The sequence below is a fragment of the Gossypium raimondii genome, chromosome 8 (assembly GCF_025698545.1).
Source record: "Gossypium raimondii isolate GPD5lz chromosome 8, ASM2569854v1, whole genome shotgun sequence".
NCBI classification, from domain to species: Eukaryota; Viridiplantae; Streptophyta; class Magnoliopsida; order Malvales; family Malvaceae; genus Gossypium; species Gossypium raimondii.
In genome coordinates, this window is record NC_068572.1 from 36,861,722 (window position 1) to 36,874,781 (window position 13,060).

Here is a 13,060-nt window from a genome sequence, read left to right on the forward strand (position 1 = left end):
TCGTCAAAGTTTCGAGGAGCTTTAAGTGGGTTTTGGGTGGTGTCAGAAGTCGTTGTCGTCTTGGGATATTCTTCAGAGAGAGAATCCGAGGAAGCCGCGAGAAGTTGGGTGGTTTGGGGTTTGCTAGTGCTAATGCCATTTGGGGTTTCAATGTCTTTAATGGGCACGACTTCGTCGTGGAGCAAAGTATCATTTGAAGGTGGTGTGGCGACAATGGTGGAAGGCAATGGTTGGTTGTGGCATTCATGTTTATAAGTGGGTTAGAGTGAGTCTGTTGAATTGAAGTAGAGATTTCAGGGGGGAAACTTCAGTTTCCCATTACAATTAAGAATTAACCAATTTTTTTAAATATATTTTTAAAAATATTTTATTGATTTTTAATATATTTTTAGATTATGACATCATAATGATGTCATTAATGTCATGTGTCACAATACTATTCTACCACTTGTCTTGAACTGAACAACGTTACAAAAAAATATCGATTTTAACGAGAAAGAATTTTGTGTATCAATCGAGACAAAAAAAATTAAATACCAATATGGGAGAAGTGGACAATGGACAAATTTAGGTACCAATTTTATATTTAAGCCCAAATAAAAATTTCAAAAAGTAAAATAAAACAAAATAATCTTGTGGTAATTCACGAAAATAAAATTAAGACAATAAAAGAAATTCAAAAGTGATTTGGTATGAAAATTTGAACTTGTGTGAAATTTTGGACCATTAAAAACTTAGGAGTGTGAAAAATAAGTCAAATTTTATCTTAGTGTTCGATAAATCATAGAAAATTTTCATTTGCAATGAAATGAAAATTTTCAACATTTAATATTTTAAATGTGTTTGATAATCATTTTAATTTTTACTTAATATAAAATTTTCAACAAAAGCTGTGTTGAATAAGATAAGTAAGTAGGTAGCTACTTATCACTTAATGTAGAAAATATTGAGTTGATTAAAATGATAAGATTAAAATTAAAAATAAATAAATATTTTGAACAATAAAAGTATAAATAATTTTTAAAATTAATATTTACTTTTATCAAACAATATAATTATATTCAATACTTATATGTACTAATTTATCAAACAATGTTTTAATATAAATTCAGGACCTGTAAAATATAACAATAAAAACTCAGTAATCTAATTTCTTGTTCATATCTCTTTATTATTGTCAAGCATAGCATACGCTTATAGAGTTAGTTTAATTTATAGCTCATTTCTCTTTATTCCTGAAAAGTAAAGCTAAAATGCTAAAACTCACAGATTTGGGATACTTACTATTTGTGATCAGACGATCGAATATATATAAAAAACACATTGGTTTTCAATAATTTTAAGATTCCCAAGGATTAGTTTTGTCATTGTTTTATGTTACTTTTGCGAATTACTCGTCACCTACACGTTATAAAAGCTTATTAAAATGATGTTATCTTACATTAACTAAATCCCTGAATCTGTTTAATTATTGTTTATAGAGGAAATCCATTACTAATAAAGAATTGATCAAAATCATACTCTTGGAAGACCAAATCAAGGCAGCTCATTGAAGTGGACCTGTCAGGACCCTAATTAGACAAAAGTTGCACCGCCTGTTGTTATGTTTCTTTCACTATCCAACGCTACATTTGACCAAGGTGCTTCCAAGAACAAGTAATTTGAGAAATATTGTTTTTTTAAGCAAGATTGAGTTCAAATCGTAGTGTGAGCAGTATATGCCTCAATAACTGCACTCTAATCGGATTTCCAATAACACGAAACAGTCAAAGATCTTCACCATTTGAACTTACATAGAAATTTGATCTCTTTAAATATGGTGAATGAATGACACTAGAACTCTTGAAATAATATTCTTGTTTCGCAACATTCATCATACTCCAATCAACAATGTTATTGCACAACATTTAATTACAATTGGTGATGCAATTGGCAGTAAAATCACAATTCAATGAATTCTTTTAACATTTTAGATATTTTAATCCAAATTATTATCCATTTGTATTATAAAGATAGTTAAAACTTCTCTTTTCCCGAACCTTAAAATTTATATTTAAGCAAGTAGAGAATTTTTTAGCTTGAAATTGCAAAGATGAGGAATGATTAAATAGATCAGAGAATATATCAGCCACAATGGTAGACCAAACTTTTATGTTTATACCTGTAAACAATTTTAAAGGACCCTTTGTTACTATTGTACCAATAATATTTAGTTGAGAGGATAAACACAAATTTATGTGTTCAACAATCTCTAAAGAAGGTATGAAAGGTCAAAGTCTCCATACTATATGGTGCCATCATTCAGAAAATAAAGCTACTTTTTAACTTTATGCATATATGAACACTACATCAACATCATTGATTTGACGATCAAATAAATTTTATCCTAATTAAGTGGATAGACTTAAGTGATTCCGCTATATCTTTGTTATTTCCCTTTTGTGTTTTATATGGCTTAGAGCCTTTGAGAAAAAAGAGTAAACAAGTATTTTCATCTTTCCTTTTCATAAATTTTTGGCTTATAAACTATACAATTTTTTAAAATTAGTAATTAAACCATACTCTGTTATCCAAAATAGTATCTAAACTCTTCCCTTTTTCTTAAGTTAGTATTTAAATTCTTTCTTTGTTACTTAAATTATTCTCTGTTTTTCAAATTATCGCAGTCGCTAAAAATTATTAGCCAATCACTTTTCCCAATTTTAAAAATTATGCGTTTATTCTCAATTCTTTTAATGTAATCTTTTTCAAACTATGCTCACATTAAAAGGAAAATATTCTCTATTTTAAAAGTTCTTAGTCGCTACAAATTCAAATTGAATTGAATTACAACTTCTTCTTTTTCATTCTTTCCTCCTCACGATACCATTAAAAAATTACATTAAAAAGAAAAAAAATCGTACGGAGGAAAAAGTGAAAAAATTAAAAGTTCTAATCAATTCAATTTGAATTTTAAAATTTAATTTAATTTAATTCTATTTAAAAGTGCCATGTGTCACAAAATGATTGGCTAAGAGATTTTTTTAACAACGGGGGTAATTTAGATAATATAGTTTGGTTTAGGTATGACTTTGAGTAACGGAGTATCGTTTAGGTAAATATTGTAAGCAAAAACAAGTTTAGATATCAAGTTGAGAAAAAAATGTATAGTTTAGGTAATACTTTGGGTAATGGAGTATAGCTTAAGTACCACTTGTAACAAAAAAAGTTTAGCTACCAACTCTGAAAAAGTGTAGAACACCCCAAAACCCAGCCTAGAAGTTTAGACTGAATCTCAAAGGTTACATTGGCCACCCAAAGTGGCGGAAACAAAAGCACTTATTTAAGCTTAGAAAATTCCTTCTGGAACCACTATTCTCCCTAGTTATAGCAAGTTAGATAAAACTTAGTTAAGTTTTGAAAAAATGTTTAATTGGCATTAAACGCAAGTCGAAAATAAACCAAAATGGTATTCCTTGAACAGTTCCGAAAGCATCAAATTTTGTCAATCAAAAACCAGAATTCGAAATCAGTGATATAACGGAACACATAAGTTGTTTAAAATTGAAACACATAACTGATCGAAAATCCAAACTCAACCCATACCACAGTTTTTATAATCTTCATTACAAACCATTTTAAAATAACAAACTGAATTTTAAGAAGCATCATTTAAACCAAACCTAACACTTATCAGTCCGAGACCTCCGGCTGCCGAATCCAGCACCTAACCACGCAAATTACCTATAAGGAAGAAACTAAAAGGGAATGAGCTACAAGAGCTCAGTGTGAATCCAAAACCAATCAAAGGATAAAGGATGAAGAAGCTAAACAGAAATTAAACACATAATTGCACTAAATTAGCATACAAAAAATTGTACACAGAACGAGATCCCAGTCACATACGTTAATTTAATACCTCAGTTCTCGTGTAATTTAACATTCGTAAACATTTTCAAAGGAAGTTTATGCAAGCAATATGCATTTAAACGTATAGTAAAAATGTAACATACATGAACCCACCCAACCAGCCAAACACCATTTCGTCCACCTTGCATACCATGTTAGGGCTACAGTAGGCCATGCGCCCTACACACCACATAGAACCATAATAGGCTCATCCACCCTACACACCACGATGTGGAACTAAGCCACTCAATAACCATATGCAAGTGAACTAACTAAGCCACTCAATAACCATATGCAAGTGAACTGACATATGTACAAATATGTTCAATATTACCACTATAACAAAATTTTGCAATTAAACTGCCGAATCAAACTTCCTTCTCTCCATAACCAAATCCCAAAATTTTGATTCCCATGCATAAATGTACAGACATGCAGACGAACATATAGAAATACACATATTCAGTCAATCAAATCCAGAATCAATTTTACATGTATTCTAGTATTAAATTATATCTCTCATCTATTTATCCCTATAATTGCAAATACATACACAAGTCTAAGCTGAAACACAGTCCCAAACACATTTACAGAGGCCTCAATGAACGTTGGATTACACAGAAACTAAAACGAGTTACAAGGCCGTGTGAAAGAGGCACATAGCCATGTGCGGAGACACACGCCTGTGTGACTGAGTTACATGGCCATGTGAATAGCTCGTGTAACTTACTATGCAATTGTGCAAAATTAAACAAAATTAAAAATTAAAGTAGACATGGCCGTGTGGCAAACTCAACCACCTGTGTGGCTAAGAAACACAGTCGTGTGTCCAAGGCACACACCCGTGTGAAAATTGATAAAATTACCAAACAGTAGCAACACAGCTGTGTGGCCAAGCCGTGTGGCACTAGAAAACATCAAAATCCCTAATTTCACAGCGTCACACGATTGTGTGGACCACCCGTGTGTGGCACACACCCGTGTGGCCACCCGTGTGGTCATGAAAGCACACCAAAACAAGCTAATAGTCATGTAATTCACCATCAAATTGAACCCCAACTGCTTATGTTCAGAAACATACCAAAAATTGCCGAATTTCATGAAATCCAACAACAATTCAATACTGAAATTAAACAGTTTTAGAAACACACCTAATTTTGCGATCTAAAGACCCACCAGACTGAAATCTCTATTCCACAAACATACTAGTTTATCAGAATTCGACTAAATAATTTGAAAGTAAAAACAAAAATAAATCATTCAATAAACCCAAAGGACGACACTTACCCGATACGACACTCAATGGAACAATGAATGACTTTGAGAAGCAATAACTAGCGACGACAATTTTGAAATGAAAAAAAAGAAGAACAAAAGAGGAAGGAAAAATTTAAAATAAAAACAAAAAGAGAACGTTGAAACAGAGGAGTATAGAAGTCAACAAAGCACAAATCTAAAAATTAGGGAAAAACCAAACTAACGTGAGAAGAAATGCCAATATGAGAGAAGTCTTAGGAAATTTTTATCTGTTTATTATTATTATTCTCTTATAAAATAATTTTCAAAAAAATTAATTATTAAAAAATTCATCAAAACCCCTCAGATTTTTTTAAATACATACATTTTTAAAGAATTGAACCAAAACCACTTAAAAACAAAATCCCCACATTGCATACACGTGGACTCAAACTCCAGACTAAAAGCTACCAAAGACCTAGCCACTGAACTAGAAGGCTCAATTTGACACTAAAATGTGAAAATCAAGTTAATAGTCCCATCGAACCGCTATCCCAACCAACTAACCTGAATAATTCTAACCCCAAATTCGGGGCATTACAAAGTGTATAATTTAAGTACCATCTTGTGATTTTTAATAAGGTTTTAGGTTTAATTTCTTTTAAAATATTTCGAAGTAATGTACCAATAGAAAAAAAAAACAAAAGCTAAACTCGTTTTCTTTTATATGGTTGATCATATGTCTGATTCTTTTTAAGAAGTTTATCAATATAATCATAATTATAATAAAAATTATACATAATACATGATTGATTAAATAGACTAAAATTTGTAATATATCTAGATCTAAATCAAAATAAATCCAGACAAATTGGGAATAAACCCAAAACAATTTAGAGAACAACTCACACGTAACATTTCTGCATGGTCAGACTCAAATTAAGAGCTTAAAGTTACATGATATCAACCTTTGTCAACATTTTCAAAACTTCATTACAGTTTTTTGACACATGACTGTTGGAGTATGCCCAAAAACCAATCATAAGATTATTTTAATCACATACTTATTCACCTAGTTTATTAGTAAAAAACACTGTCATTATTATTTCAGTTTCTATTTCTATGTATTAAATAAATTGTTTAATAATAAAATCCTAAGAATAATATGGTTATTCTTAAATGTCCTTAATCAAGTATTATTGTGGGTTTAGACAATAATAATGCATTTAGATTGATATGTAGTTGATTGATGACAACATGTTGTCATTGACATAAGGATGTCAAAGTCAATGCATAAGTACATGTTAGAGAACAACGTATTGGACTAACCCTCTATAAGAATGCTTCGGATTATCATGTAATAGTCACAAGATTTCTCATAATGATAATTGTATGTATGATCCTTAGACTTGATATCATCATTGTTCCAACATTATGAGCCGTATGTTTTTACGCAATCAAATGCCTTTCGTAAAGGGTTGTACTATAAATATTAATGTTGGATGTGTCACAATCTATGTAGCAGACTGTGAGTGATTAAATATGATTAGTCCCTCCTACATAATGGGGGAAATATCTTCGACCTCTTGATCGAGTAAGACTAAAAGTGCATGGCAATGTTCAAATGAATAGATATGAGATATCACACTTATTTGTTTATATTAATATACTTGAGAATCAAGAAACAAGAGATTAGACTATACAATTGTCAATATTGCATGGCTTGTATTTAATCTAGATATCAAGGATAAAGGAATGTACTACATAATGACAATATCATAGAAAGGTTATGTCGAACCATAACTTCTTGTAACTTGGGTATCAAGGATGTATTGCTAGATGCCACTCACTTTTTGTAGCATTATAAAAGTTCTAATATTACTATCAACATTGCATGATCCTATAGGGTAATTCCCTATGGTTATTACGATTGGAATATATAGAAAAGTAGGTTTACATTTAACTTGAATCTCGAATTAAATTAATTATAGAAATATTCACATAATTAATTTAATTCAATCAAGGTAAATATTAAGATAACATATGTGTATACTTGATGTACAAACATAGATAATCCAATTTAATCGTGTGAAATGAGTTTCGCATGATATAAAATTGAATTTACATTCAAAACACGTTTTTGAATAAAAAGAAAGGATATCCATCCTTAACCATGACTTTCAAAGGTTATGAATAAAAACGAAAAACATACAAACCGTTAATAAATAAAACCCTCAATTTTTAACTTGCTTGAAAAATATAGATACAACTAGCAAATGTGTGATATTTGGATTAGTGTAAAATCTTTAATAGTTTATTCCCTTTAAAAGGTTTTAGAGGTTGTGGTCACAAGAATAATTTTTTCTCTGTGCTAATGGGTGTATTGGCTATTCACCAGTGGTATTAAAGCCACTTGTACAATACAGATTCAGGATTATTTTGACTGGTTGATGAAATTGTATGAGTTACATGCTTTTTGATTCAATTTATCTAATTTGTGATATGCATACATGCGCTATAATGTTGTTTTATTATTTAGATTCATTTGTAGCATGATTTGAATTTGGTTATATGTTAACCCTATATTATAATATATTTTATTAATTACTTTGATTAATTGTTAATTGTTAAACTAGATGCTTATCAGATTGTATATTATTTCATTAATTGTTAACAAATCTGTATATTATTTATAATTAATAGTTAATTGTATAGTAACAAACTAATGGAACAAATGTTGTTCCGATAAGACATTACACTAATTATGAATCTTGGAAATGTTTTTATTTCAATTAAAAATTGGCAAATGTTGATGATTTTTCCGTAAAAATATAATGCCGACCCACTTGCGAATTCAGGATCTATTCTCCTTGGGTCCAATCCGATTTACTGTCAGTCCAACTAGTTACATTTATGTCTCTGTCTTCTTAGAGTCATCTACTCTGATGCCCAAGACAAAATATCTTCCTAATTGGATTTGATCGATGACATATTAATCTTTCAATAGGTTTTCTCATTTTCGATTAGACTAAGGACGTGTTTAGGTTCATCTACTAATATAAGTTGTGTTTTTGTATTACGATCTGATCACGTAATACTACTTAGTATTAGTTAAACATTAGACAACCAGTGAGCAATATTTACTTTTATTTTGTTTTGTGTGTAAAAACCATGTGAGGACAATTATACAAAGTATATCAATGTAATCAATGGATTTGTTTTATTGACCAACCTGTTCAAAAAAATTACGAGTTTACAAACGAATATACTATACTTAGGGCACCAAATTTAACATCCAATAGTTCATCACTTTTACTAATGATTTTAGTAGATACGCATATGTTTATCTCATGTGGTATAAGTCTAAAGCCCTTGAAAAGTTCAAGGAATTCAAAATTGGAGTACAAAACCAACTAGGCAAGAATATCGAGGCATTTCGATCTGGTTGAGATAGAAAATATTTGAGTCTACAGTTTGATAACCTTTTGAAGAAACATGGGATTGTCTCAAAAATTTGTTGGACATGCTTCGATCAATGATGAGTCATGCTGATCTTTTGACTTCATTTTGTAGGTATTCAGTTGAGCCAGTTGCTTTTACACTAAATTATGTTCCATCTAAATTGGTTGAAAAACAACATATGAGATATAGACTGGGGAACGTCTTAGTGTCATGAGGCTAGAACTTCAGTCTTCCAGTCCATCTGACCTTAAGCGATTTTTTCAATTCAAATGCACCTAAGTCATCCTAGCTTTCGGAAGATGAAAATTCTCCTAGAAGTTTTTTAAGGCACCAAAACATATAGCGAAAATAACCCGAAACGAAAAGAGCAACAAGAGAGTTAAAAAGCTACAAGAAAACAATGTACACCAAGTATTTGAGTACATGCTCTCAACATATTCTTAGCTCAAGAATAACTAAACATAATAGGATGATTAAAAATGAAGGAGGAGGCCTCTATTTATAGTTGAGCTCCCCTAAAACCAACGATACAGATTGAGTTACATCGATAATCAAGATTAGATCCTATCTTTAATTAAGAGTCCTAAGGGATTTAAAATTTATACAATCTTAAACTGGAGCTTCCGTCAACATTTTCTTTAGCTGATCAAAACTCTGTTGGCACTTATCAGACCAAACAAACTCAACATTTTTCTGTAATAATCTGGTCATCGGCGAAGCAATAATCAAAATTTTTTGAACAAAACATCGATAGTAACCTGCTAAACCTAGAAAACGTAGCACTTCGAAGACATTTTTCGAAGTTTTCCAATTTATCATAGCAAAAACTTTACTCGGATCAACTCGAATCCCATCAGCTAATACTATCTGACCCAAAAATCCAACCTCACGAAGCCAGAATTCACATTTACTAAATTTTGCATACAACTGTTTTTCTCTCAAAGTCTGTAATACAATTATCAAATGTTGTGGATGCTCGGATTCTATCTTTGAATAGATTAATATATCATCAAGAAACACAACAACGAATCTATCCAAATGAGGTTGAAAAATTCGAGAACACTAAGATCTGAGATCTATCTTCGAGAACACTACGACACTTTTCAATTGATCAAACAAATCATCAATATGTGGCAAAGGGTATTTATTTTTAATTGTGACTCTATTCAACTATTTGTAGTCTATACACAGTCTCAAAAAATTGTCTTTCTTTTTCACAAGCAAAACAGGTGCACCCCAAGGAGATATACTTGGTCTAATAAACCCTCGATCTAATAACTCTAGCAACTGTGCTTTCAATTCTATTAGTTTAGCTGGTTCCATACGATACGGTGATATTGATATCGGCATAGTCCTATGAATCAAATCAATCACAAACTCAACTTCACGATTAGGAGGTAAACCCGACAACTCTTTAAGAAATACATCAACGTACTCACTAACAACAGGTAACTGATCTAACTTTGATTCTGAATCTCGGGTATCAAGGATATATGCTAAAAATGCTTTGTTACCTTTTCGTATCAATCTCTGAGTAAAAAAAGCTGAAATAATTCTAACATCATCGTTCGGATTCTCAAGCTCAACTAAAATATCTCTCCTGTCTAACATTTCAAATCGGTCTGTTTCTATTTATAGTTTACCACAGCATCATGCAAAGATAACAAATCCATACCCAGAATAACATCAAATTCCCAAAAGGGTAACAACATCAAATCAACAGGGAATTCACAGCCCTTAACTTTTAGTGGACAATTACGACAGACTAAATTAACTATCACACTTTGACCTATTGGAGTAGTAACTTGAATATCATAATCAGTAGATTCAACAGACAACTTTTTTGTTACTAATGCAGTGAAAATATAAGAATGAGTTGACCCAGGGTTAATCAATACATACACAGTAACATCAAAGAGATAGAATGTACCAGCGATCACATCTGGAGTAGTAGCTTCCTTTCTAGCTCAAATGACGTAGGTACGAGCAGGTGCTTTAGCCTCTGACCGAACAACAGTGTCTTTCATTTCTGAACAAGTAGTCCTGGTAGCACTATTCTGGCCCAAACGTCTGCTTTTCTAAGAAGTAGACATTTGCTTTTCTTTCTGATCTTCATCATCTTTTGGCAATTTAGGACAATTATGAATAAAATGATCAGTTGATCTATATCTATAATAGGATCCCGTTCTACCTCTAAACTTACCAAGGTGATATTTCTCGTAAAATTTACACTTAGGCTTCGGAGTATTTTGTACACTACCCATACTATCAACTGGTCTAGTAGGTACCCCGAAATCATCTTAAATCATCTTGTTTTTATTCTAACGTTCAGGCACTGAGGTAGCTCTACTAAAATCATCTTTAGCCTTTTTCATCGGTGATGCCAAAAATGATTTAAAAGAACCTCTCTTGTGAAACCCTCAATTCCGCCTGTCTCGTTGCATCTTATAGTTGTACACTTCTTTCATTTTTTGTGCACGATAAGACACAACAACAAATTCTCGTATCTCATTGCCTTCAATCATCATTCAAATTTCATAATGACCATCTTCAAATCGGATACACATTTCTTCTTCAGTAGGTACAATTTCTCGAGCATATTTATTGAGATACATAAATTCTCTCTCATATTCAACTACTGATCTATTTCCCTGACGTAACTAAAGAAATTCTCTCTTTTTCTTGTCCAAATACTTTTTTCTGAAATATTTTTTTTAAACTTAGTCTGGAAAAATTCCCAAGAAATTTTCTCCTTTGGTACCACAGCTACTATCATCGACCACCAACTATATACTTCATCCTTTAATAAAGAAACAACACATCTAAAAAATCATCGAGAGGGCAAGCCATTTCTTCAAAAATCCTTATTATATTTTGAAGCCAATACTCAACTTTGACCTGATCATCCTCTAATCTGCCTCAAAATTCTTCAGCGCCGCATTTTTTAAGTTTTTCAATTGGAATATGTCTATTAGGTTCAATCACTAGAAGAGGTGGAGGTGCAACCAGAGGTACAACAGGTGGTATAGTAGCGGCAGAAGTTACAGAGCCAGATTTCTTTCTTGCATAAACTCGTTGAATCACTAATTCATATACTCAAAGAACATATTTTTAAGTTCACGTTCTTGAGCTGAAGGAATCGAGACATTACTCCTCCTCCCATGTTCAGAAGTCGGTACTTTACTGTTAGCCTCATCATTGTCAACACATTCAAATCCGCTTGATATCTTTACAATCTATAAGAAAATAAAGGTTAGATCGAATCATACACATCACTATCACAGATTTATATGGCATGCATTTCTAGACATCTTACATGCTACGTTCAATCTGAGAATCGACTAAACCGTAACTCTGATACCAATTAATATAACACCCTTAACCCATATCTGTCGCCAGAATAGGGTTACAGAGCATTACAGGAGTTTACATATCAAATAAACAGACATTTCACATGATTTAACATTAATGTCAGAAACCAATTAAAAATTAAACATATTGTCCTTATGCGAGCCCTCGAGGCCCAAAATACGTATTAGAAACAATTCGGGGCTAAATCGGGTACTCGAAGAATTTTTTGAAAATTATTAAAAAAAATTTAAAGATGTAGGGGACACACGGTCGTTCCCAGCCCGTGTCCGTACTCGTGTAACTCTCTGACTTGGGTCACACGACCAAGTCAGACGCCCATGTGCTAGGTCGTGTGAGCATACTCACTTGAATTCTTAAAAGATACAGGGGACACACAGCTAAGACACATGCCCGTGTCTCTGCCTATGTGGATGAAAATAGATAATTTTCCAAGTCTCATTTCTCACCCAAATTGTTACCAACCTAGCCTCAACAATTCACACATCGACAAGTCATAACAAGGTATTCAAATCAAAATAAAATCAATTCTTTAACATGCTTCATCATCACATACAACCAATATGTTCTTATGATACCACTAAATGAAAACTTATAAACATGTCAACCAAATATCTAGACTTACCTATTTAATCCATCTAACAAATCTACTAAACTTCACCACAAATTTAAATACATATAAACATATTTCACTCATACCAACACCACAAATATGCCTCATTCTCAAACCAATATATATAAGTTGGTTTTATAAACAAAATATAATTCATAACATTTACACAAGCCAAACTTTGATCCAATCCACACAAAAGCCTATCCATGTCATATAAATCATATTGAACGTTTCAAAACTACCGAAATAAGCTGGATAGTGTGACTTGAGTGTTGATCCGATCGTCCAACCTTTCGAAAATCTACAAGGACATTAAACAACTCAAATAAGCTTAATGCAGCTTAGTAAGTTCGACAGGGTAAATAAAAATATTACCAAACTAACTATAATAAATCAAATAATAAAATCATTCTCGATAATTCCCTCTCAATCACATCTTCAATCGATAAATATATTTATTTACAAATTGATACAAAAATAAATAACATATCT

The 13,060-nt window shown here is 31.8% G+C and overlaps 1 protein-coding gene across 1 annotated transcript; it reads right to left on the minus strand.

The window, feature by feature from the left end:
• Positions 1-9,756: 9,756 nt before the first annotated feature.
• On the minus strand, positions 9,757-10,197 carry LOC105793284 (uncharacterized). Its single transcript, XM_012622209.1, has one exon. The coding sequence runs from the start codon at positions 10,195-10,197 to the stop codon at positions 9,757-9,759; it is 441 nt and encodes a 146-aa protein (XP_012477663.1).
• Positions 10,198-13,060: the final 2,863 nt, after the last annotated feature.

Excerpts from the sequence above, each read along its gene's own strand:
- LOC105793284 (XM_012622209.1), bottom strand. The coding sequence starts at position 10,197 with ATGTTAGACAGGAGAGATATTTTAGTTGAGCTTGAGAATCCGAACGAT.